This window comes from Columba livia, chromosome 5, assembly GCF_036013475.1.
Source record: "Columba livia isolate bColLiv1 breed racing homer chromosome 5, bColLiv1.pat.W.v2, whole genome shotgun sequence".
In the NCBI taxonomy this organism is placed as follows: Eukaryota; Metazoa; Chordata; class Aves; order Columbiformes; family Columbidae; genus Columba; species Columba livia.
Window position 1 is genome coordinate 7,647,996 of NC_088606.1, and position 25,289 is coordinate 7,673,284.

General features: G+C 42.9%; 1 protein-coding gene across 1 annotated transcript in view; it reads left to right on the plus strand.

Moving 5' to 3' along the window:
- The window catches only part of RHOJ (ras homolog family member J), a 64,230-nt gene extending 39,927 nt beyond the window's left edge, over positions 1-24,303 (plus strand). The window contains exons 2-5 of the mRNA XM_005506362.3: positions 6,923-6,981; positions 12,874-13,038; positions 14,312-14,407; positions 15,817-24,303. Of these exons, the coding sequence (XP_005506419.1) occupies positions 6,923-6,981; positions 12,874-13,038; positions 14,312-14,407; positions 15,817-15,963 (467 nt within the window). The 3' untranslated portion in view covers positions 15,964-24,303. The remainder of the gene's footprint in view (positions 1-6,922; positions 6,982-12,873; positions 13,039-14,311; positions 14,408-15,816) is intronic.
- The last annotated feature ends 986 nt before the right edge of the window (positions 24,304-25,289 follow it).

Below are 25,289 nucleotides of genomic sequence, written 5' to 3' on the forward strand. Positions count from 1 at the left end.
AAATCAATTTGGCTGTAATCAAATCTTTTTTGTAATGAAGAAGGAAATGGGGGAACATGCTACAGCATATGTGACTCAATTTCCCGGAGCTGACCTTCACATGTGGAAGTGAAGAGCCCAGGCTTGAGTCACAGGGCACTTGCGGACCCTAGGTGAGCCACAGGTCCTGTAACACCAGCTCTTATCTGCCCTGGGTGTGTTGGCCACACAATGTTGTAGCATTGCACCCAGTCAAAGCAAAGGTAATATTTCCAAGGAGGAACACTATAGGGAGCGGCTAGAGCTCCACTGAGTGTAACATCTCCTGAAGATAGGTCCACAGTAGCTAAAATAAAGTTCTCCAGACACGGACACAACCCAAATCAAAGCAGCATGTGTGAGATTAATCCCTGGCAGACCATACACAAATATGACCCAAAGTAGTACTCATAAATGCACCTGAAGCACCTAAAGGGTGCTGCAAAAATGAACTGCCCACATTTACTTTGTTTTCATGTTGAATATTCAAAATTGTCATTTCTTAAAACCTCGGATATGTACTTCCAGTTCAGTTACTTAGATACTTGACCATCATGGGAACCAAAGCAAATTAGAGATCTAAATGTCTTTGAGGCATGTTTGAGTTTCACCCCTACTTGAAATGTATTAGGGATTTAAATTTTAAGCTGTAGAGACCCTTGATTAGGAGCTATGAGGTACAAAAAGAAGGCGATTTATAAAAAAGATATTTTAAAATCGCTCTTCTTCAAACAGGCTCCTACAAAAGGACTCCTGTCCTGCCAGAGAGGACCAGACAACTGTGAAGAGGAGGGGGATTTCCAGTTCATTACAAAAGCTTTCACAAAACTACACTCAGGAAGGAAGAAAAATGTTACCCAGCAAGCAAGATATCAGCTGCTGTAGAACACAGCACATTCAGAATACCGATAACTTCACAGAAATCATTCCGAAAGGTGTCAGAGGAAGGAACTTAAGGTCCCTGAGACTCTCTGGCATTTTCTGCGGACCACAGACAATGCATTTGCTCTTGAAGAGATGGTCTGAACTTGAGTCATGCCTCGCAAAGATGATTATCCTAATAAAACCCCTTGGGGAAATGATTGACTGGTTCTGCCTTCTGATGGGTTCAACTAAAACCTTGAATCTGCGACAAGGAAAGCACAAAAAAAAAAAAAACCAACCTCTCAATTGCTGTTACACTCTATATGGATGATTTGGCAATTATTCTGGTAAAGGGCACAAAGAAAACTGGGAATTAATAGTTCTGGCATTGCTGAAAATGTTCTGATTTTATAGGTCAGTGTTGCAGCAGATTTAGGGCATACTCACAAAGGTTATCAGCTACTTCATATGACAAAAGACCTGTGGAGAAGGAGATCAGTTCTCACCTCCCTGGGACGTGCTCTAGTCCTTCTGGGTGACACTGTGGTTCCAATCCCTTGGACTGAGTATGGAGCCATTCACCCATTATTTTGTCAATAATGTCTATGTCCCTTTGTGAATTTGCATCCTTCTCCTTTCCAAATGTCCTCGGCACGATTAGGCTGCCCCAAGTCAAGGCAAAATATTTCACTCTACAACTGAAAGTTTTGTTCAAGCAGAAACTGGAAAAGTACATACATACATGTATTTTACCTATATTAATAAATGTGTGTGTTCACAATGTATTTTAAAGACAAAAATATTGCTTAGTTTATTTCTCGTTGCTGTCCCCTCTCCATAGTACCAGAACTGAATTTAGCACTGATCAGAAACAGTTATAGTTTCATGTAGAACTTCACTCAACAAATATTAATACATGCATGAACAAAGAAATTTGGTTTGAAATAGTGTTGTGAAATTGGGCACAAGCTGAAGCCAGGAGTTTAAAACAGTATTGCTCCCTCTTGAGTGAGGCCTGTATGAACAAACACCTTTGGAACTGTAAGTAAAGCTATGAGGCACATATGTAAAGACCTTTCTGTCTGTTGTAGGAATGAGAAATTTGGCTGTCTACCCATCCCTCACAGCAGTAAGAACCCAAAATTTCCACCTAAACTCTACTGCAGCTGACCAAAAAGTGCTCTTTTGTCCATCTTCTGATTTTACCCTCTTTCCCAGCTATAAAAGAAACAGACTTGTGCATTTTTACTGCCAGCAGGGCAATGAGAATTGTAGTTGTTCTTATCCTGGTGGCTATTATTCTGTGTTAAGTAACATGCATCTGGTACATATAATAATAGTAAACAGACAAATGCACAAACTTAATAGTGCGAGTTTGCTGATAAGGGCAGAAGGTGGCCCTTGTGAAAGTTTGAGGTTTGATGCAGATTAACTTGTCTCAAAAAATGAAAAAGCCTTTCCATCCAGGCAGGTGCTACCATCTCTGCTTGCTCTCATGCTCCTGGCATCTCCCTCCAAAGCAGCTGGACCTTAATTTGTTGGCAGGAAGGCACTAGAATAAATACATGCCTTCTCCCATGTGGTATCGCTTTAGACATTGCCTAAGCTATCGCGTATATTCTGGCTAGTGATTTTACAGTCATTTGGTTCTGCAAGCACTTCTTCACAGGCATGGAAAAATTCCCCATGATGTGCACATTCACTCTCCTGTACCACAGCTAAGAGCATCCAAGCTATCGCATCCTAGTTTGGTGTCAAAGCAGAGACTTGCGTGCTGCTTTGCACTGTTAATCAAGGATAATAGATTCTCGGAGGGCAGCAAACAATTTACATCCCCTTTCTGTCAGTGCAGACTGTGCATGTTGCTGTTGTGAGGCTGAAGGGCTCTTCCAAGGGAAAATTCAGTCCCACAAAGTCAACAGGGCTTTGCTGTGAGCAAATGAAATACAAAGGGGAAGAGTCTGGGAAAGACTCATCATTGACAGGTGGATCTGGGGCAACCTGGGCAACAAGAATATCAACAAAAATTGTCATATATTCTCCAGGAACATAAACTAATCACTTATTTAAAAACAGAGCTCCCAGCTTGGACCAGGTGACGGTCCACAAACCAGATCCAGCCCACACAATAACTCCATTTAGCGCCTTGCCTTTCTGCAGTGGCCTTCAAGCAGGACAGCGTGTTTCAGAGTTCTGTGTTGAAGCCCATTAACAAAATTCCACGCACACAGACTTGAAACAAAACCCTGGTATCGTCCCAAAATAGTTACTCAAATTGTAGCAAGAAATAACCAGCCCATTTGTGATCTAGCTAACATTTTAAAAGCAGTGTTTTACACATTCAGCATTTAGTCAAAACCATCCAGTGAAAGGAGGAAAACATCTGCCCCATCGCATCGTCTGCTGCAACCCAGACTGGAGCCAAATGAGAACCAGGACTGCGCAAGTATTCAGCCACATTTTATTGCATTCCCTGCTGCACTTAGTGTTAAAGGCCATGCCATTTCAGTATTTAATGAATATGTCAATATGGCCAGTAAGTGGCAAGAAGAGTTTGTATTTATCTTGTTACTCCAAGACCACTTATAAAGCCAAGTTCACAAGCCCATAAAGAAGCCTGCATAACCTCCAGTGACTGGGAAGGAATTCTGTGTTGGCTTCCCATAAGCTTGGCCACTGAGAGAACAGGAAAAGATAGCAACAGGGTAAGTAAAAGTAAACCAAGATAAAGCCAAAAGTAAGGCCTACAAATCCATCAAAGCAATCTCAGCTCATAAATACGACCTACCAAGTGGACACACTGAACAGCCATTTGCCTGACAGAGGCAGACTGATAAACTCTTAGTATAAAAATACCATGATGTTGTCACAAGCAAAAGCCATTGTTTTGACGTTTGTTTTGCTAGCATGAAAGCGTGGTGGAAATTTCAGCACCAATACATTAATCTAGATGTTGCTGTTTCAAGAGCCAGTGATTATTTGAATTGTCAGTGGGAGCCTTTTGGTCCGCTCTGCATCTGGAGCCAGGAATCCAAAGACAGCAGTTTGTCTGCTGCTGAAGTTAAGCCAACAAGACAGTTTTGCTGGGGTGGTGGATATGAACTTAGAGAGCTGATGCGAACAGGAAGGATGTCTTCTGATGATGAGATAGATTAGAACAATCAGCAATGAGAAAGAAAACAGAAAGCTTGATGGGGAAAAACATAGGAAAAGAACTTATTGATGCTACACAGAAATTCACAACAGGACGCATAGGAGGCAGGGTGCTATAAAGAGAATTAAAATCTGATGTGCAAGTTAGTTAGACCTAGGGTGTATCTTTCCCAAAAGAGTAATGGTAGTTCACCACCAGCCTCTTTTTTCCCCCCTTTGCATTTCCCAGAGGTCACCAAGAGCCGAATGAAATTGCACAAACTATCGATAACTGTTCATTGTGTGTGGCTCCACATATCTGTTGCAATATATTCACCATGACTTCATGGACCACAAAGCACAGATAAGGGTTTAAGAGTTGTTGCAGCATATCCTTCTGGCAAAGCACAGTGCACCGCAGACTGACTGAACCTCTGTCCAAACAGCTTATCTCCAAAACATATTAACTACTGGAAAAAGACAGCAATTTGTACCTGCAGCAGGGCTTTTTGCCACTGTAGTTGTGTCAGTCAGATGCCACCAAGATTTGAGCCAGCAAACCTTCACAGCAGCCTGAGCCTGGACAGAGTATATTTAAGTTTGACTTTTAAGTTTTTGAAACACTGTATATTTGAGCTGATATTTTGCAAGCAGGGAGCAGCTTAGTTTGCTGGTGCTCAGGATCAGCCAGCATGAGAGGTAAAGCTGGATAACTATGTTATTACTGACATATGGCAAATGTCTCTTTGTATTCATCACACACATTACATCACTTGCACCTCCACACAGCCCATGGCCACACAGCTGCTATATGAGAATTCTGCTTTGGATGTGCTCTGCAGACTCCATATAAATTCAACCAAGGACTGACAGCGCGACTCATGCTCACGTGCAATCCCAAACACCACCTCAGCCAGCTGAGCACTGCTGGAAGGCTGGAAAATTGCCTTCAGCTGAAGGGCACAACTTCCCACAGTCGGTCCTTAGGCAGAGTAAAATCAGCAGAGCAGGTCTGGCTCCTGTGCAGTGGCAGGTTGAAGGCTGGCTAAGATTGCAACTGGAAAAAAAGCTACACCTGGATGCCTCCAGTAAGTTGTGCAGGAACATCTGTGGCCCCACTGCTTCTGAGAAACTGCATATTGTCAGCAGACTTCTACAGTTCCTACCCCTACTGGGACATTTTGATACTCTATACACCACAAAAAGTTGAAAACCAGGGCTCTGGGGAGGCTTCATTCAAATTAGTTTATTCAAGTCAGGTGAAAGAAGGGGATGGGGCATCTGGACTGTGTTCTGTTTGCATTGATACCCATCTCCCCACTCTGGTACCTCTTCCCTGGGCTCTTCCACCTATGGACATCCATAGTCAACAGCTAGCCCCATGGGAGCTGCACTGTGTGTGAGCTACCTCCTGAACTGAGAAGCCAGAGGAGGGTTCTTAGCTCCTTCCCATCTCCTCTTTCCCCTGCACATCACAAGACAGCCCCAGCAGCGGGTGAGCCTGGCCCATCCTGCTCTCATCAGCAAGTCTGGTCCTTGCTGAGCTGTTGTACTTTCACGATGTCAGTTTTGTTCTCTTTATATGCTAGCAAAATTACCGTGTCACTTTGCAAGCAAGTAAAGCTGCTGAATAATCAGTCTGTCCAGCCACACTGACAGAGACTTCAAGTCTAAGAGATTTCAAACAGGACATTGCTCCCCAGTGCAGTAGCTATTAACTTCTATAAACTGGTAGGTCTTTTTCTCCTACAAATGTCTTATCACTTTAAAAAAAAATCAGCAAGAAAATGTGTGATGTTTTCAAGCCTCCTCTTTGCCAAAAGCAATGATTAAATCTTCCTCAGTCCTCATTAACTGCAAGTTGTGATCAGCCGATGGGCACCAGTCTTAGCCCCCCCTCTGCCCCAGCCACAGCTTTATGTTCATCCCAGTTGTTTGCCCTCATGCTTCAAAAAATTAATAGTCCATGGGCTGCAAGAATATCATTATTTTGAGCAAGTTTCCTGATGAATGTTTGAAGTCTTCCTATTGACTAAAGGGTGGAACTGGATTCCCACCCTTTCTTTCCAATTGAGTAGTAATGATTTAAGCAGATTAACTGGCTAACTGTCTTTAACACAGATCATATCCTTTATAGAAAGTAATACTGGTTACAGTGATCAGTTAATAATGGGGTTCATCCAAAGGCAATGGGAAAACATTTTCATCAATGGGCTCAAGATTAAGTACACAGTGAATTCTACTAAAGGAGTAAATGTGCTGTGTGTGATCAATAAAATAAGCCACTCTTCCGTTCATGTGCAACAGAATCTGTCCAACAACTCTGCAAATACTAGTGCTCCTCTTCCTCCCTATCCTTTGAAGCCACCACCACAGAGCCCCACCTATTAAGCGCAGCCACTTGACATGCGATTGCATGACACGGGACAAGACAGGTTGCCCAAGATCAGCGCACCTCCACCAAGACCCATCAAACATCAACCACTTCTGAATGCTTCATCATTTCACAGCCTGAAACAAACAAATAAAAATAATTAAAAAACCCTCTCAATGATCCATGACAACCCTACCACACTGCTTATGGTGGGGAGGCAGGAATCCTGTACTTTCAAGTCCCAGCATTTCATGGGGATCAGCTGGTGGCTGGGTCCTTGGTAGCAGCGGTGTGAGCAGTTTATCACTCTTGGCTGTCTGTGAAAAAATAAGAGCTTGGCATAAATAATTTGCTTTTGTTGTGACTTTAGGTTGCCTTCAATTTGGATTGAACAGATGTACTTGGTTTAGAGTGCACATTGTAAGACACGTGCTAATGTGTCTAGCACAGGTGTGTATTGGCATTTTAGGATTAAAACACATAAAAATCAGTCCACTGGCTTGTGCATAAACATCTCTTGTTTCTTTCTTCCAGTAACTGTGACTGTGGGAGGACAACAACACTTGCTGGGACTTTATGACACTGCAGGGCAGGTAAACTACCAAAAAATATTTATAAGTTTCCTTTCTCATGCTTTGTTTGTTACTATCACCTACTGGGCTTTGTTGTTCGAGCTGTTCATGGAGGTTTCTTTACAAATATTAATGATCAGTTGCAAGCCGTAATGGTTGAACTGTTGACCTTCTATTTTTTTTTCTGCATAGAGACTTCATTCATGTTCAGCAAGCTCATCCCTAAGACTGAATTTTGTCTAAGCAAAACCCTAAAGCCTGATTAGGTTTTTCACCCTCTCATGTATCCATCTCCTACTGTAAATATGACGTTTCATATAAACTCAATGTTTTCTTACATTTACCACATGGTGGCATTGAAGATACAGAGAAGAATTCCCATTTCCAAGATCAGAAAACTAATAACAGCACCAGCCTATCGATCACTAGCTATTGACTTTTTAAATGGTAATCCAGTCAAGGCTAGCATCCAGCCCAACATCCTTCTCCCAGGACAAGGGTGTCCATTACAGGAGAGGCTATATCCCACACTTACTTACATTATGTTTTTATTGTTTCCGCTGTCTGTGGTCTGATACAGTGTGCTTGCACTAAAAGTTTACAGAAGAGCTCTGGTCTGTGGGCTCATTTCAGTCCCTGGAGATGAAGGGAGAGTATTTCTCACAGCCTTATTCTGCAGAATATTCTGCAGAAGAGCAGAAAAGAGTTCAGGGAGCAACAGCTTTTCATGGTGAATTTCCCTCTCCTACCTCCAGAGGCCAGTGACTGGCAGACTAAAGAAAGGACCACAATCTGCACAGAAGCCTTGCAGAAAATCACCTGCTGAGAGGAGGGGAAGCAGGTCCCAGGTCCCTCCCAGCCTGGGAAGGTTGGAGCCCACACCCACCGGTTCCCCCAGTCAGAGCTGGTACCTGGAGGCAGCAGGAGGGGAAAGCAGATTTGGGACCCTGCTTCACTCTCTGGCACAGAGGAGCTCTGGATACTGAGCTTTGCTTTCAGGAGGACTTATTGGCCGTGGGTTTTTTTGACCATGACTGACTGCTGTGAAATGCATAAACAATGCACAAGGAGACTCCTGTCTGCAGAAGGCCACTTATTACAGAAAATACTTTGTGGCAGTATGCAAAGAAGTCAAAAACCACATCAGGACAAACTGTCGTCTCTGAACAACCTGTGCTCAGCAGGACTGGGGCTTTTATGCTTTGGGTCTCACTTTTTATTCATTTTATTCCTATCACATGTCTGCAGGAAGCAACATCCACTTCATAGCTAGCGTGGTGTCACAGTTCACCCTGCCTTTCTATTTACAAGGTACAAACAGACATCCAGAAATCAGTCCCAAAATATGACCCAAGTCCTTGTCTCTTGTTTAATGCAAGTTCAATTTTCTATTCTGTGCTCTCAAACACAGAGCTCGGAGCATATCTGTCACAATCCAGCAGCACTGCAAGCCTTTGCTAATGAGACTGAAGTTGTATTCTGTTCTCAGTCAGATTTTATCCATTGCCTTAATACTTCCACTGTTTTGTAGGGCTGATAGTTCCACCTGCCACCCACATCCTCTTATTTTTTTTCCCAGCCCAGAAGAAACACAAACCAGCCTCTCTGGCAGAATTCACCCCTCCATCCATTCCTCCACAATCATTTTGCCATCTCCTGCTTCCAACTAGCCAGAGCACCAGCTGCCTTCAAGCACCATTTCTAATTCATCAGGCTCATTTCCCTTTCAGACCTTGGTCCAGAGGACGTGGCCATCTAGTCAAAACTCAGAGCATGAATAATTTCTTGATGACTAGATTGCATCTCAGTGGAGGCTGAAACGATGATGCTTCCCACATGCTCGAGCTATAACAACACATCATCTGGGTTGTTTCCTCCCTCCTTCTTCTTGTGATGTGTGGCTTTCCAAAGGCATCGGTGTGAAGTCATAGCCAAAAATAGCACTTGACATTACGATGCTATAAAACATATGCTAATGAAATAACAATTGGAAAATGTACTCCTGCAGCAGGACCCTATGTCAGCCTGAAGGGAGAGCTGGCATAGACCCCAGATCTGGGGTATCTGCTTTTCTGCATATCTGATACTAACAGTGTTGGGAGGAAAAAATACAGTGGTCTTTTTTCCCCAGGTTGGACTCCCATGCAGAGTGCTTTAACAGGCTAACATGGCAGGGAGTGTACATAAGATCAGCATGGCAGCAACATTAAAAAAAATCAGGTTTTGCTGTACTTTCTGAGCCCCAGTGCTGCAAGCCTGCTGGTGGTGAGAGAGCATGAAGGGACCAACACCCACCAATGCCTCTCGGCCCCAGCAAGCCACAGGCATGTAACCCAGCAAGGCAAGGTCTGGTGCTGGTGTTTCCATGCCAAGCCAGAGGCCAGGCAGTGTAACTGGGAAGCCTTGCACTCCCTAAATAAAAGGCAACAAAATGCAAGCACAAGACAGGGAAATGAATTAATTATGGTCTACAGCCTGACTCCATGAGGACTCACATCCCTTCACAAACACCACAGTCACCAGCTGCAACACCTATGGATGTACTCATGCAAATGTTCAGTCCCTTTTTTACTCCATTTATTTGCTTGGCTTAACAACCAAATGTCTCTGAATGAGAAAGGATCCCAGTGTGCCATAGCTCATAATGGTCCATTGCTATAGCCCTCTCCTAGAGACTAGGTATGAACAGAGACATGGTCCTTGTCTGGTGTGGTCTGCAGGTTCCTGCCAGCCTGCAAAGACAGGGAAACATGGGAGAGCTGATTGCCTCTTACCCTCGACATTTGTGCTTGTGCTTTAACACATACATGCAAGCTTCTGTGTACCCTGACAGGAGATGAGACCTCTGCTACGTGATGCATGGCTGTCCCTCTCTAGGGTTTATATAATGCTCTGTGCTGCTAACACAACTTGGGAACGGTCCTCCTGAAAAAGCATTTTCCAGGGGCCACAAAGGAATAAACAAAATAAAATGAAATGCACAGCCCAGTTGCTGTCACTGCAAGGCAGCACACTCATGGATTTTAGTTCACATTTTTAATGGTACAGTAAGTTCCAGACCCTTTAAATAGGCACATCTGGAATATTTAAACTGGTCATTTTTAGCCAATTTCTTTCCAAAAATCCTAAATCACCATTCCTCGAGGGCTTGCTGCCACCACGTGGCTGTTTTAGGAGGCTGACTTGCAGCGATTAAACCAAAAACACAAAAAAAGACCTTTGCCAAGCATCTAGTATCAGCCCATGTTGACTCTGGCACAATGTTGGAGAAGTCACCAGTTTTGATGTACCGGGTTAAAATAATGTCCCATAAACAGGCAGGCACCTGGCCAGGCCTCCCTCACCCACAGCATCTGCTTAAAACTCAGCTATCTCTATAGTGCATTTACTCCTTTGCTCCCACTGTGTTGGCATCCACTTTGTCTCTATTAACTCATCCGGCTCCATCCCCAGAGCCTCCTATAAATCTCTTTCCAATGACTTCTTCATGGCCTGCATTGCGGATGCTTCCACAAATGTCTTTGAGTTTCCTTTCCTGCCATTCCTTGAACGGGGTGAATCCACTCTTCTTTGGGTTGCTATGTCCAAACACCCCCTCTTGTCATGTAAATCCTTCTTCAGGTCAGTACTATCTATGACAGTGGAAAAACACAGGTCAGTTGACAAATACTCCGGCTTTACACCAAATGCTGGGGCTGTGGGACTGGAGATGCCAACTGGGCATTTACTCTTCCTGTTGAAGTGGGTTTGGGACAATGAACATTCAGTTAGACAAAACACTTTGTTTGTTGTTTAGGATGTGTCTTTAAACTTCTTTTTAATGAGAGCTAATTTTGGCCTCATACTTCCTTTCAGAGTAAATAATTAAGGTTTTTGTTTAGAAAATGTTGGAGCAGGTTGTTTTTACATAATCCTTAAGTTTTTTACAGAAATGGGTGTCGATTCAGAAGTAGCCTGAGTCATCTTATCATTGCATACTTAGTGAACAGAAGACTTTGGAAATAATATTTACCAGTCTCAACTCATAATTAAGCCCTGTCATTTGCTGACCCGCCAAAGCAAGACATATGTAAGGCTGAATTAAGACACCATCTAATCTGAGCATGCAGTGATATAGTCCTGCATCAGTTTCTCCTGCAGGACAGACAGCAGCTGTATTGCTCCTGCCCCTAATGCGGGTTTTCCCTACCTCAAAGAAGTGTTCTCAAGTCCAAGCAACAGAGCCTGGATATCTTTTTTTTTTTCTTTTCATTGAGTTATTAACTATTTCAGTATCTGTAAAGCAGAACTGCACCAGTTGAAGTTTCAGACAATTATAAGCAAAAAAAAGAGACCATACTGCAGAGATTTGAGGCTTGCCCAGAATGTAGAAACTGTACACTGAAGACTTAAGTCTCCATCAGGCTTGACAGCAACATGTATTATTGTCTCCTACGCTCCAACTTTGTGTTCCTTTCCCCTTTTTTAATTCTGGACCCCCTAAAAACATCATCCAGAACAGATGTATCCCCTCTACAAGCATCTGTTTCATTTCACCGAAATTTTCTAACAGGTTTCATTGAAAAGTACCAACCAGACACAGCTACATACACTCTCACTATCACAAAGAGCCAGTCTATCCCTTTCATACATCTTGCAAAACCTCTGCTCACTCTCAACATCTGAAGCCTGAAAACAGACCCAGATTCTTCCTTGAAACTCAGCTATCAAAGACAGATCACAACATGACACAGCTGTACTTTGAGCTGTTCGAAAATTTACCCTCTTCACAACTAGTACAAAGAGAAGACATATCTCCTTCCCCAGTTCAGGGCCTGTGGAAACACTAATTCACCCCCAGTGATTTACCCAGCCTAGATTTGATCTGCTTTGTGTTCTCAGGACATGTGTCTTCTGCTGACTGACACATTGCTGCATACCATATGTGACTGCAAGTGTACCAAATAGCCCAGAGACCCATATTTGTTGTATATGGTCATGTCTATAATGTCTATTGGGGAACAGAAAGCCCACAATATTAACGGAAAAGCCTCTAGACATGAGTGTCATCAGCAAATATTAGCTAGCAGTGACAGTAAAATAATTCCCAGGATAGTATCACATTGCTGGAGGGCTGAGGCAGATACACGCAGCCTCAAGATCAATTTTTATTATACCATCCGTGATGGCCACTGTTTAACATTGCCCTCTACACCAGCATCACCAGGGATAATACACACAAACAAAATCATAGAATCATAGAATATTTTGGGTTGGAAGGGACCTTCAAAAATCATCTAGTGCAACCCCCTCCATGAGCAGGGACATCTTCACCCAGATCAGGTTGCTCAGGGCCCCGTCCAGCCTGGCTTGGGATGTCTCCAGGGATGGGGCATCCACCACCTCTCTGGCCAACTTGAGCCAGGCTCTCACCACCTTCATTGTAAAAAATGTCATCCTCATTTCCAGCCTGAATCTCCCTCCTTTAGTTTAAAACCATTTTCCCTTGTCCTATGGCAACAGGCCCTGCTAAAAAGCCTGTGCCAATCTTTCTTATAGGTCCCCTTTCGGTACTGAAAGGCCACAATAAGGTCTCCCAGGAGCTTCTCTTCTCCAGGTTGAACAACCCCAACTCTCTCAGCCTGTCCTCCCAGCAGAGCTGTTCCATCTCTCTGACCATTTTTGTGGCCTCCTCTGGACCCTCACCAACAGGTCCATGTCTTTCCTGTACTGAGGAGCTCTTTTGAGTAGAGATGCTGATGAAACAGTATCCCTGGCCCATGAATCTTGGTTCCTCACTCAGCAGCTCCCTGGAGGTTATAAGTGTTCACGAACATGGAAGGACAGCATTCAACAGTTCACTGAGAGCCAACATGATGCCACATCACCAGTTATCCCCCACCCTATAATGCATTTGCTCTTTTCCCCTGACAGGAGGACTACAACCAGCTGAGACCCCTGTCCTACCCCAACACAGATGTGTTCTTGATCTGCTTCTCCGTGGTGAACCCTGCCTCATACCACAATGTCCAGGAGGAGTGGGTGCCTGAACTGAAAGTCTGCATGCCCAATGTGCCTTACGTCCTCATAGGAACACAGGTAGCACTCATCTGGGGCACCACTGGCCATCATGGGGGCCTTTAGAGCAAGGGAGCTCCTGTTCCACCCCACAGGTGGCTGGAGGCTGAATTCTGTGAAAAGTTTCCTATTTAACATTTTATGTGATATGAAGCCATTAGAGGAAAACTCAGGGACTGGGAATGGAAACCAACATGCAGATGTCCCATCATCCTAGTCCTGACTGGCAAAACTCATCCCATCTTTTCATTCAAATGTATATTAATGTGTTATCAAGGAATAAATACCTCTAGGGAGAAAAGATTTCTAGCAGGCATTTAGTGAGGGGAAAAAAACATTAAAGTCTGTGGTTAGAGGCAGAAGACAAACTTCAAACAAAATGTTAAAAATGGGAATTATTAACCAAATGACTTAGCGAAATGGAAAGGAAATATCCTTCCTCATGTTTTACATCAATATTGCATTTAGTGACTCACCATCCTGCTTGTGTTATAGTGGATGTTAGACTACACAATCAAACTACTTTATTTTGGCCTTAAAATCTATGAATCTATCAATCAAATAAAAATGCCCTAAATATGGAGTTGCTTCCAAAGCACAGAGTGGCTAGACACTGTGAGAAGAATATGAGTCTGGACAATGTCCAAGCACTGGACAGTAACCTAAGCCAAGTTAGAGAAACAAATCAAAATCTGGTCAAAACCAAAATCTTCTTGCCATACGGAAATCAAATCATGCAAACACTGGCTTTGTTTTCCACATTGGAATAATCAAAAATGCCAATTTTAAAATAAAACTATTACCCTTTGGAACACACACTCTGAAAATGGATGGGTTTAAAATGCCAGAATGCTTCACTTTGAAATTTTCCATGGAAATACAGGATTTTGTTTCAAGTCATTCAGACTGAGCTGCATCCATCTGGCCTGTCAGGGTGTTTTATGGGTGATGTAGAGCAGGGTTGCAGCAGCTTTCCCTTCCAAAGGGGCTCAGGCTTCCACCGACACCTTACAGGACACATTGTGAGAGCCATTGAGAACCGCATCTCTACTGTATAGCAGCTATATCTGAGCTGTGGCCCAATAACCCACCAGTGAGAACTAACTCACACTAAACAATAAGAAAAGAAAAAAAGGAAGGGAAAACACATGCAATTCATTTATGACGTATCATCTGAGGCTGGGAAGGTAGACGCTCATACAGGAACATGACTTTGTAAACCTCTTTTTGTAAACCTCTTTCAAGAATTACAGCAAGGTGTTACTGAGCACTGGTTTTCTGTATTTTCTATTAGATTGATCTCCGGGATGATCCCAAAACTTTGGCTCGGCTGCTTTACATGAAGGAGAAACCACTCACCTATGAGCATGGCGTGAAGCTAGCAAAGGAGGTAATAGCTTTTCTTGAGGTCCCACAAAATTGATTGATCACAGCGTTCCAATGGGTTTGTTTCATTCAAGGTGAACTCCTCTGGGGTGCCTTGGTTGTTCCCAGCTGGAGATTAAAGCCTCTGGTCAAACAAGCTAGACTCAGACACAGACTGCAACTCCTGATCCTGCTGATCTGCTGCAATACCCAATTGAGCTCCATGCAAAGCACCAAGGTGCATGGGGCAGCAGTTGGTAACTGGCCAGCAAAACAGATTTTGCAGCTTAATTTGCCTGAATCAAGGGTTTCTTGTTCAGGCTTCTGCCAGGAGGTGCATGTGGCAAACCCCTCACTGCAGTCACCTCCTGCCAAACTGGCCCCTATCCCTTACAAAAGTACAGACAACTTGGTTCTCATAGCCATTGCACTTCAAGCAGCAGAGAAGGAGCTCCCAAGGCTTCCATGTTAATGTACTTGTCTCCTGGGAAAGCAGGGGGATAAAAGCCCTCTGCAAGCCCTGAAATGCAGCTGTCTGGACCCCAGCCATTTTCACCTTATATGCTGCAGGTGCTGTTGCAGGCTCTGGCACTCAAAGGCCAACAAGGTTATCTGCTAGCCCAGGGATGTCAAACTCATTTTCACCGGGGGCCACATCAACCTCACCATTGCCTTCAAAGGGTCGAATGCAATTCGGAGTAGTAGGAGTAGTTACATTTATACAGTCCTAAAATTGCATTCGGCCCTTTGAAGGCAATGGCGAGGCTGGTGTGGCCCCCAGTGAAAATGAGTTTGACACCCCTCCATTAGCAGAAGAAGTTGAATAAGCTACAAGGTTGCTGAATAAGCCACAAGGTTGCTGAATAAGCTGAGACATCTTTCCTGGGCCACTGTCTGTTTGTGTCATACCAGCATTCCCAGGAGACTCCTGGCTCAAGATGATGCTCCTCAGTCCCCAGAAACCAGCTGGAAACCCTCTCCCAGGTAGCAGCTCTCTGGTGCTGCAGGAGGCAGGACACAGGGGTGACAGGTGAGGGGAGAAGAGCCAAGTATATGAAGAGGCTCAGCTAACAACCCAGCATCTTCTTGAAGCTACTCCACTCCCCCAGCTGCACAGACAGGAGACCAAGCTTCTGGTCCAGCCCTCGAACATGGGTGCAGGTCCCCTCTCCCTCTGCATGGTCATACAGGGAATTCCTGCTTTCCATTACCCCACTGTGGTGAGATACTGGCGTTGATGCTCATCCCTGCCCCCTCAGTCAGGATGGTCACCTGAGCTTGTCCCTTGATCTCACAGGGAAAGAGCTGATCCCTTTTCTGAAGATCTAGTCTTCCCTCTGTGGCAGGACGCGTATGCATGTAGAATGATGCTAGAATAGGATCGCTCTGTCTCTCCCAGTAGTGGGTACTCATGTTTTCTCTCTTCTGTTTCAGATTGGAGCACAGTGCTATCTGGAGTGCTCAGCCCTAACGCAGAAAGGTCTTAAGACTGTCTTTGATGAAGCAATCATGACCATTTTCCACCCCAAGAAAAAGAAGAAGCGTTGTGCGAAGTGCCACAGTTGCTGCACCCTTGTGTGAAGTCACTTGGAAAGAAAAGTGAGACGAGTTCAGTGAAACCAAGCAGGTTAGAAAGGCAATGAAGGTCACATGCAACTGAAATGGGGAACATGACCAGAAAAGGGTCCTTCTTACCCAAATGTAGGAGCCCTCCATTCTGTGAAGCCTCCAAGCTGTATCACACTAGGCCGACTCATGTCTATGTGCTTTCCTAACCCTCCAGAGCTGTTCCCACTCCTTCAGACTGCCCTGAGCCAACAGAAACCAGGATTCCTGCTCCTGCTTGACTCCTCTCCTTAGGAATAAGGTGAAGGTGCCGTGTGGAAAAACAAAGAACTAAAGGTGGTAAAAGAAACAAGAGAAACTCCATTCGTGGCCTTAAGCAAGAATAGATCAAAATTAGGAATCTGCAGTACTTAGGAATTGAATCTGAATTGACTGAAAGCACATGGAGGTCTGTAGAAATCTAATATGTAAGATATACACTATAGGTAGGATGCACTTTTAAATTACTTTGCTTTTATAAGACTTGCTGGTTCAGGATATACTTTAGTTTGTTCAAACCACATGGAAGCGAAGGTGGAGTGATTCTAGTTTGTTTTCACTTGATGGTGAAACTTCACAGCGTGAGAATCTTGCTGCACCCAAGCTATCAAAATGGATCAACATTTACCTCCAGACTTAAGGAATGTTCTTACAACAGAAAAATGCAAAAAACTGTATTTTTACAGGGGAATGTTCAGGCTGAGCCACGTTTCCATAAGCTGGGAAAGGAAGAACAGAGTTGTAGCATTAATGTACTGAAACAAAGAAATTCTGCCACCAAAGAATATTGCCCTAGACATGAAATAGCAGTGTGGAACAATCTCCTTTCCAAACTGAGAACATGAATGAGTCACATTGCCATGGCAACTGAAAATCTACTTTATAGATCAGCTGGATTTCTACATCTCACCCAGCAGAAAAAAAGAAAAAGAAAAAAAAATAGCCAAAGGTCATACTAACTTCAAGTGCTTTAAAGTGATCCACTTGCCTTAAGATTTTTTTTTTTTTAATGGAGTATCTCATGTAAAAGAAAGGTCCAAGTGGAGTTGTACACATGTTGATTTATTGTAGTCTCCCTCCTCCCATCCATTACTTCTTTCTTTGCTCCCATTTTTCCATTTTCATTACTGTGAGTGCTGTTTAAGTTGCAGTGTGGCTGCAGTCCTCAGGAGTGAGCTTTCATACAAGTGGCAGATGATGGGCAGCAGCCGACAAAACAGAGATGGGAAGTCCAGACCTTTGGAGAAGGTCTGATGCCTGTCAGCTGTCTTTGCTGTTGAAAACAAATGTGCCTTTTCACTAAAGCCTCTCTTGGGAGCCTGTACTTTTGCACGTCACAGCAACACGGATGCTCAGAGGTGAACTCGAAGGGTGTTTTGTTACTTGCATCTGCCACTGGGTACCTTGGCAATGCCAAAAGACTGTCTTGTTATGGATTTCATACCCCAAGCAGAAAATCATGGTGCCAGCAAATATAGATTTCAAGATCTCTGATGGAACTCCTTGCACAGGCAGTGTCTGTATGCAGTGTTTCCCAAGTGCAAGGAACAGCAGTGCACCCTCCCAGCCCAGGGACACGTGCCTTGCACCCCCATGCCAGGGGTCAGCTCATGTGCCGATTACATACAACGACCAGAAAAGCTCTTGTGATTAGCAGTGAATTATAGACCCTGTGTTACTCAGAGCAATTAGAAGTCTCAGCAGGTCCATAGGACCTGCACCATTGGTGCAGAGAAGGGAACAAGCGTGATGCACTGCCCAGTCCTGCGGTCACTGAGGCTCATGGATCCAAGCTCCTCCTTTAGCGCAAATTCAGTTTACCATGCACCCCTACAAAAATGAGATCCGATGCCTCAGAATGTTTCCAGGTAGAAATCAACAATTCTCTCAGACAGAAGCGACCAAATTTGAAGCTAACGCCTTGTTGCTGTTACCCAGCTGGTTTTCACTCTCCATCTCTTTCCCGCTGCACACAAGCAGGGATGAAAACAAAATTGTGCTAAATCAAAGACAGCCAAAGGAAATATTTCCTCACTGCTAGCATTCTTTGTGCCTGTTTTATATTAGGTTTAGTTATGTCCCAGCTATTTGCTTCAAATGGACTGGCTGATAAATCACAGCTCGGAGTGAGGACAGTGCTGGAGGCCAGCGAAGGAGCTCTTGTCATGCCGCAGAGGCTGTGTTGCCATCCCCAGGCAGAGCAGTGACTAGTTGCACAGCTGGGACACTGGCAATCAGCCGAACTATAATGTATAAAGAGATATTAGGGGAGTATGAGGAAAACTAGGAGTGGATTAAATATATTAAAATTTAGGGAATGTTTTGGCTTATGACATAACTAGAAGTCCACTGAAACCAAGAAAAGAAAAAGAAAAAAGCTTTCAACAGATTTCAGAGAAAATTAGTGCTTCATTGTGCTGCCAGTTACTTCAGTGGAAACAAAAATAGGATGATTACTTTGGTTTAGCTTATGTAGGTTGCTGTAGAGAGCCAGCCTATATACAAGTGTCTGGTTAAAGTATGTGAAGTCTGTTTAGCTGAAGTGCAAAGCAAAACCTCAGGTTGGATCTGCCAGATATTCTTGAAGCTTCACAAAATACCAAGGAAATAGAAATCCAGACTGACAGCTGAGCATATCATAAAATAATGAGCAATATAGGATTCCCACCATGCATCAGAGAAAGCAACAAATAGTCAAATGATATTTTTGTGTGCTACCAAGTATCAGGGGTGTCTATTATTACTAATAGGATGGCACAGGATAGGTATATAAAATCAAAAAATCAAATAGGAAGTTGTAGCATTAATGTAACTGCACTGGTTTGAGGAAAATTACCTAAAACACCATCTGGTAATGTAGAAGCTAAAATGATACTGTCTTAATGTATTAAACTACAGCACCCTGCACAAATCATTGCAGAGCAGTGAAAGCAAATAGAAAAATATTAACATGCATACCAAAAATGTTGAGACTAGCAAGGGTTTTATTTGCATTTACAAAGCCAAGAACATCAAGTTTGTGAGGCAGTAAAATTTCAAGTTTTTCAAGCTGGTCGTGACAAAAATTTGACATCTGGGAGCTGCAAGGAAGGGAGAGTGGTCACAATCCACTGAGAAATAGCCTTTGCTCTCCTTTTATTTTTAATTTCTTTTCCAACAAAAATAAATGTTTTAAAAATAGCCCTGGTTAGTGCAGGTCCCATAAACATTATTCCTGTGTTAGGTTATCCATGCAACATGGCACTGACTCCGGGATCTGCCCTGTTACACCATTATTTTGGGGAGGCAGGAACAGCACAGGCAAATGGGCTTTAGAAAGGAATCGGAGGCAGATTAAGGAGACTCTATGTGGCAAGTCATACCTAATACCTTTACTAAAAGCCAACAGATGGTGTGTGAACAGGCAGCAAAGCTTATTTTCAGAAATAGCAAAACACCAGACTCGGTGCAAGCAGAGCCATAAGGCACCAGATAGAATCTTCAAGTTATTTTCAAGCACCATTAGTAACAAGAAAAGAAAATTGGTAAATGATTGCCAGGTAAAAGGAGACAGGTTTTCTCACTGTAAGGTGAGCTAGATAGAAATCAAACTCTGATTTAACCTTCAAAGGAACACCATTAGGAGAGTTGTAAAGGCTATAAACCATACCAGGAACCTATTTGACAATGTGCCCTTAATGCAACAGATGTCAAAACCTTTCCTGACAGAGCTGCCTTTGCTAATAGTCCACTATCATTTCAAACGGACTCACAACCTACAAGAAATTTGCTGAACCCTGTAAAACCCATCTCCTTTGGCCTCTTCTGAAACCTTAATGTTCTTCCAGGAGTTGTTAACTTGAAGTTGTAGATTCAAACAAAGATCCCAAAGGGTTTTCATGCAAACTCCTGCAAGGTGATATTAGAGATGTTAGGTATTAGGGAGATATCTCAAGACATGGGAGAGTTGTTATCACATTAAAACAACCTAGAGAGGCACCTGCCCTTCAGAGCGCTGCTAAAAGAGCAGGCCAGTGGGACTGGGGCAATCCTGTGCTATATCACCATTTCCAACATGAACTGAAGGAGGTCCCACAAAGACTTCCATAGTTTGTCCTTTGCCTCTCAAAGCTCAAAAAAAGATGGCAAGAATGCAGAAATGAAGCTTCAACCCCCAGCAAGTCAATCCATGAGTACTTGTTCAACTGGATGTAAGTCCTGTGTAGTTACATACTGCAGGAGCAATGAGTAACATGGAGCAGTTCTCAAAATGAACTCCCTTTGGCTGTCCTATTTGCCAAACACTCCCTGACCTTCTTTCTCTGCCCTGTAAAAATCTACTGCTGCAGTAGAATGCAATTTATGAAGAAAAGCCAACTACAAGCTCTTGCCTTACATTGCCTTGAATTAAGCATGATGTGAATCCCTTGACTTCCACATGGGCTGGACCTGACACTAATCTTCTTGACCATCGACATGCTGGGATACAGCTGGACATGGAGGTTTAGTGTAGCAGAGAAAGGAGACTCCTCTCACTGGTGGGAACTGCAGAATTCACTCAGAGTCCAGCATGACAATCAAAACAATCATTTCAGCAGCTGTCATTGATATTTCTTACTTTTTTTATTTTTAAAGTATTGCCTCAGTTCAAAAAAAACCCACAGAATTAAATATATTTCTGCATCTTAATATGCACTAAGGTTATTCCAAATACTTTAATTAAGGGGCTGGATTTTGGCAATCTTCCTCATACTGAAGGGCATCTTACTTCACAAGGAATTGTCTCCAATTTCTTCACATCTCATTCAGTCCCAATGACACCACTCATGTTAACAAGGGGGTATGAGTACGACCATTGGTGACCTGCCCTTGTACCTAACGTATAACAAAATCTCTTCTAGCTGCTGTAGTGTTTGTGGCCTGTGTTCTCAAAAAGCAGTGATTTCCCATTCCCCACATGCTGTACAAATGACCTGGCATTCTGTCATGCTCAGCACCACTATCTGATGGTATCTGCCATCTCTAAGGAAGTGTGGTAGAGAAGAACCAAGAAATTAGTTGGGAAAGGTGTCAAGCTTCAGGCATGTTGCTACCCAAGCAAAGCAGGACTCACCCAGAAACTATCACTGCAATGTAACTTTAGGCAAGTGGGTAAAAACTCACCCTGAGGGTGGGAAGATCACAGTAGCAGAGAGGAACAGGGTACAAACACTTCACTACTGGTGATTGTCTGTTGACAAGGATGCAAGATCCCATCCAAGATCTTGTCCCAAGACTCCAGAGATCCAATTTAAGAACCCTTTAGAGAAGCTTGGGAAAGGTTACAGAAGTTCTTGCAAAAAATTTCTGTTGCTGCCACCCAACACACACAACAAACAATACAGTGGCCAATTAGACTGATTGACATGTGTTTAGCAGATGTGTTTTCACCATGCGAGCTGCCATGTCCTTTCAAAAATGTCTCTCTAATTCAGACATGAAAGTTGCCCATCTGCTTATGTAGCTTATTTACAGCCCTTGACCTTTTCTGTACCTTTTTTGCCTCAGTGACACAACAAATGCTTCTCAATTCACTACACCAAAACTTCGGCTGGATTGAAAATAAATTGCAATGGCACCAATCCATCTCAAGCCAGGCTTCTTTAAAAGCACATTTGCCTTCTCCAGTGAAGCAATCAACATATGCTCATGTTTGCCTAGGGACCATGGGACCATTTGTTCAATAAACAGGTAGAATGCAGGAATCTGGCTGCACATGCCTTCCTTCTTGTATTTTCCTTTTCCCTGAGGATTTGTAATATGTTTTATCCTACATGAAAAAAAAAATATATGGAAATAACAGAAGCTTTTCTTGGTTCACAACTTGATAGAACTGGAGGAGCATCTGCTGTCACAGGAGGTGAGCATGGAGTGACCTACGTCAGAAAACTTCTAGGCACATTTGAGCTCTATGTAAAAATGAAGACAAATCTCTACTATAAATGTTTATTTTCATCTTAGTGAATAAAGACCCTCTGAAAGCAGGAAAAAGCCTCCTGCTGATTTCAGTGGTGGCTTGTGATCCCAGCTGTCTTCACCTACCAAAACAAAACATGAATAGAAATATTTTTGTATCAAAAAGTTGGGACAAATACACCAATTAGAAGTAATAAAAGCCATAGAACAGCATCTACACTTCTGGTTTGAGGAACAGCTGCAAAATCAGGGCTTAGAACCACAATTAGTTTGTTTGATTCTAAAATTAAATTTCATTTTAAGATGTTATGGGGACACTCATAACTAGGATGAAAAAAGTCCTCAAATTCTCTTTTCTTTGTTTCAGTTAAAGCTTTCAGAAACGTGTGAACAATAATCTGTTTTTCCTGGGCAGTTCCAGGAACCCCACCAAAAGAGCAAAGAGTCATTGTAAGAGGAAAACGAGCTCACAAACCTGTATTTCTCAGAGCAAAAAGCAAAAATCGTATGAATGGCTTTCAATGGTGAAAAATCTCTTTGATGTTGAAAATACACTAACAAAACTAACTCTGAGCATGATCCTCACTCTTCTTTCCAGAACGTGCACACCATAATGCAGTGTTTGGCTGCTTCTTCTAACTGTAATTTTAGGGTGGGATTTTCGAAGATGCTGTATGTTGGCTTTGTTTCAATTCTCATGAAGACAATGGAAAATTTCAATGGGGTCCACACATGACTAATGTGGAAAGTATTTGAGAGTCTTTACATTTCCTCCTTTTCTGCCCTTTATTGTGTCTGCCCAAGCTTTGAGCACACAGACACACTGAGCCATGTCCAAGAATCTTTTATACCTTTTGACTGCTGGCTGTAGACTCCCAAAAGAAATTAGGCATCTGGAGACTTCACTGATCTGATCTTTAGCTTGAGCTTTGGAGACTGGGTTTGTAACTCCTGCTTTCAACCACTACTGGGTCTGAGGATGAAAATGATTACACTAACAGTGTAATATTCAAGACAAACAGGTATCTTTGCAGGGTTTGACACTGCACTCATTGCTGTCATTTAATTTCATCTCATCCCATTCAGGATACCAGGTTTAATTTCGCATTTGGTTTTGCCAAAGGTCAGTGTGTGCTCTCACTGATACCAACTCTGGCAAATTTTGACTTTGAGTGAAGGTTAACGAATTCAGAGGAAACAGCTGTCACCAGTCTACAGTTTCCAGATCTTCCAGCACAACATTTATCTGTACTGATAACATGTAGAAATTTTTGTCTGATGTCTGTCAAAGTAGTTTGGGTGTGAGCCATATCCATAGTATGACTGTCATATTGTCTCTCCCAACACTTTTCCCCAAAATAGGCAGCTGCTCCAACCACGTTACAGAACTGACAGGCACTGAACTGCCTTGTCAGTATGGAGTAAATGAGCCCAAACTTTCCCCAAACTTGTAAATATTAAATCATTAATAAGCAATAACATAAAGCCATGTAAGAGGGGAAAGACACTGGTAAAGTCTTCTTCACTCATGAGCAGAAGTGATCTAAGGTGGTGAGCCCAGGTTGCCAGGTGGCATGAGCATGGCCAAAGGGCTCAGAGGTGCCTCCGTGGAGTCACCTGGGGCTCAGCAGCACCTTGAGGTGGCTTCAAAGGTGGCTGCAGAGACAAGCAGGGAGATGGACCTGAACGGTCCTCGAGTGCAAGGAAAACTGAATACAGTTTAACCGGTTATGATGTTGATGCACTTGTCAAATACAAGCATTTCACTGCAAAGAGATTCTCTGCTCCCCTGAGAACTCGATGATGAGAAAATTTCTTTCCTTTCTTTTTGTGTAGTACTTCAGCAACGCTTAAAAGTAGCAGCGCAACGAGGTATTCTAACTGAATTTGTGAAGCAGGTGTAATGATCTCAGCGCAAATCAGGACCTAACACATCATCAGCCAGTTCTTAGCAAATGAAGAAAAAGAGTCATTTACTTTACTTGATGTTAACAACCGAATTTTTCTCTCTTAAAAGCTGCTTTGTGCAATATCACTGGACTATGGGGCTGGTAAAACCAAAGGATGAGTACTAAAACATTGTGTTTGACTTTTGAGTGCTATGTCTTTTTTTCAAAGATTAACCAAATCTTTAAAATTCCTGTCAAAGCAATAAAATTTCAAACCAATAAAGTTCAATTTTCCAGCAATTATGTTTTGCATACTTTAAAAATCATGTAAACAGTATTAGTTTCCTATTTACAGCACATGATTCTGTACTCTTTTGCTTATCCTCTTTTAAACATGTAATTATTGTATATTGTAACTGCACATTAATATCATCTATTGTACATAGTTTATTTTAACAAAATAAATGTATTACTGAGTATTTTGACAGTTTCATTTGGAGAAGGTGTGGTGCTCTGTTTATTTTCCCAGATGCTAATCACATACACCTTGCAGGACATTTCAGGTAGGAAAAACACATACTAACATATAGGGCTGCTTATGGGTGGTCCTGGAACTGCCTGCACCTTCCAGTGTCCCCTGCAGAAAGTCAAACAGGAGGTGACACCACAGAGGTTTGCTCATCTCAGGCATATTTCTCTTGGGAAACTGATGACTGGAAAGATGGGAGGGTGGTGATGGGGGACCTGCAGGTCTGGCTCCCTGCTGGCACTCAGTCTCCCATCTCCCACCAATATTAGGGTGACTGGTTGATTGCTCTTTCGGATAGAACTTCTTTTTTATTATTCTTTTAATAAGGGGTTATTGGCATTATTGGCTGTGGTCTCCACTGCAGTATCATAGCACCATAAAAGGATTTTTTTCTCCCTTGAGTGAATATTTAAAGTGTTTTGGAGAGAAGCCAGCATGCAGCAGCCTAGCAGGCACTGGGGCTTTCTTGGTAAAGGAGTTAGGAAAAGCATTATCCTGAGTACTAGGAGTCTTGAGGGGAGTTTTTTACTCCCTGATAAACCTAATACAAGGATAACAAAACTCTCTGACAAACCCGATGGCAAGGAGGATGATGAGCTGTGTAACCTTTGGGCAGGGAGAGGCAGGGGAGAAAGTGAAATGCTTAAATGCTGAAGAAGTTATGAGGAAAGACAGCCCTTAAATTCTGGACTGGAATCAAGAATATGACTGGCTCCAGTCTTCCAGGGATCCAGTGTGGAGACGTGGATCTTATTAAAAAAAAAATAAAAAATAAAAAAAAGAACATTTAAATTTTTTTTAAAAAAGTGGGGGGGGGAAAAAACAAGTGCCTTTGTTACCCATCTCTTCAGAATCATTGGTTTCAGGAGCAGAACCGATCTCACTGACCAGCTGGTCTGGTCTTCATATTAAGACTATAAATCTCACCATTCCTCAGCAATGACTCTAAT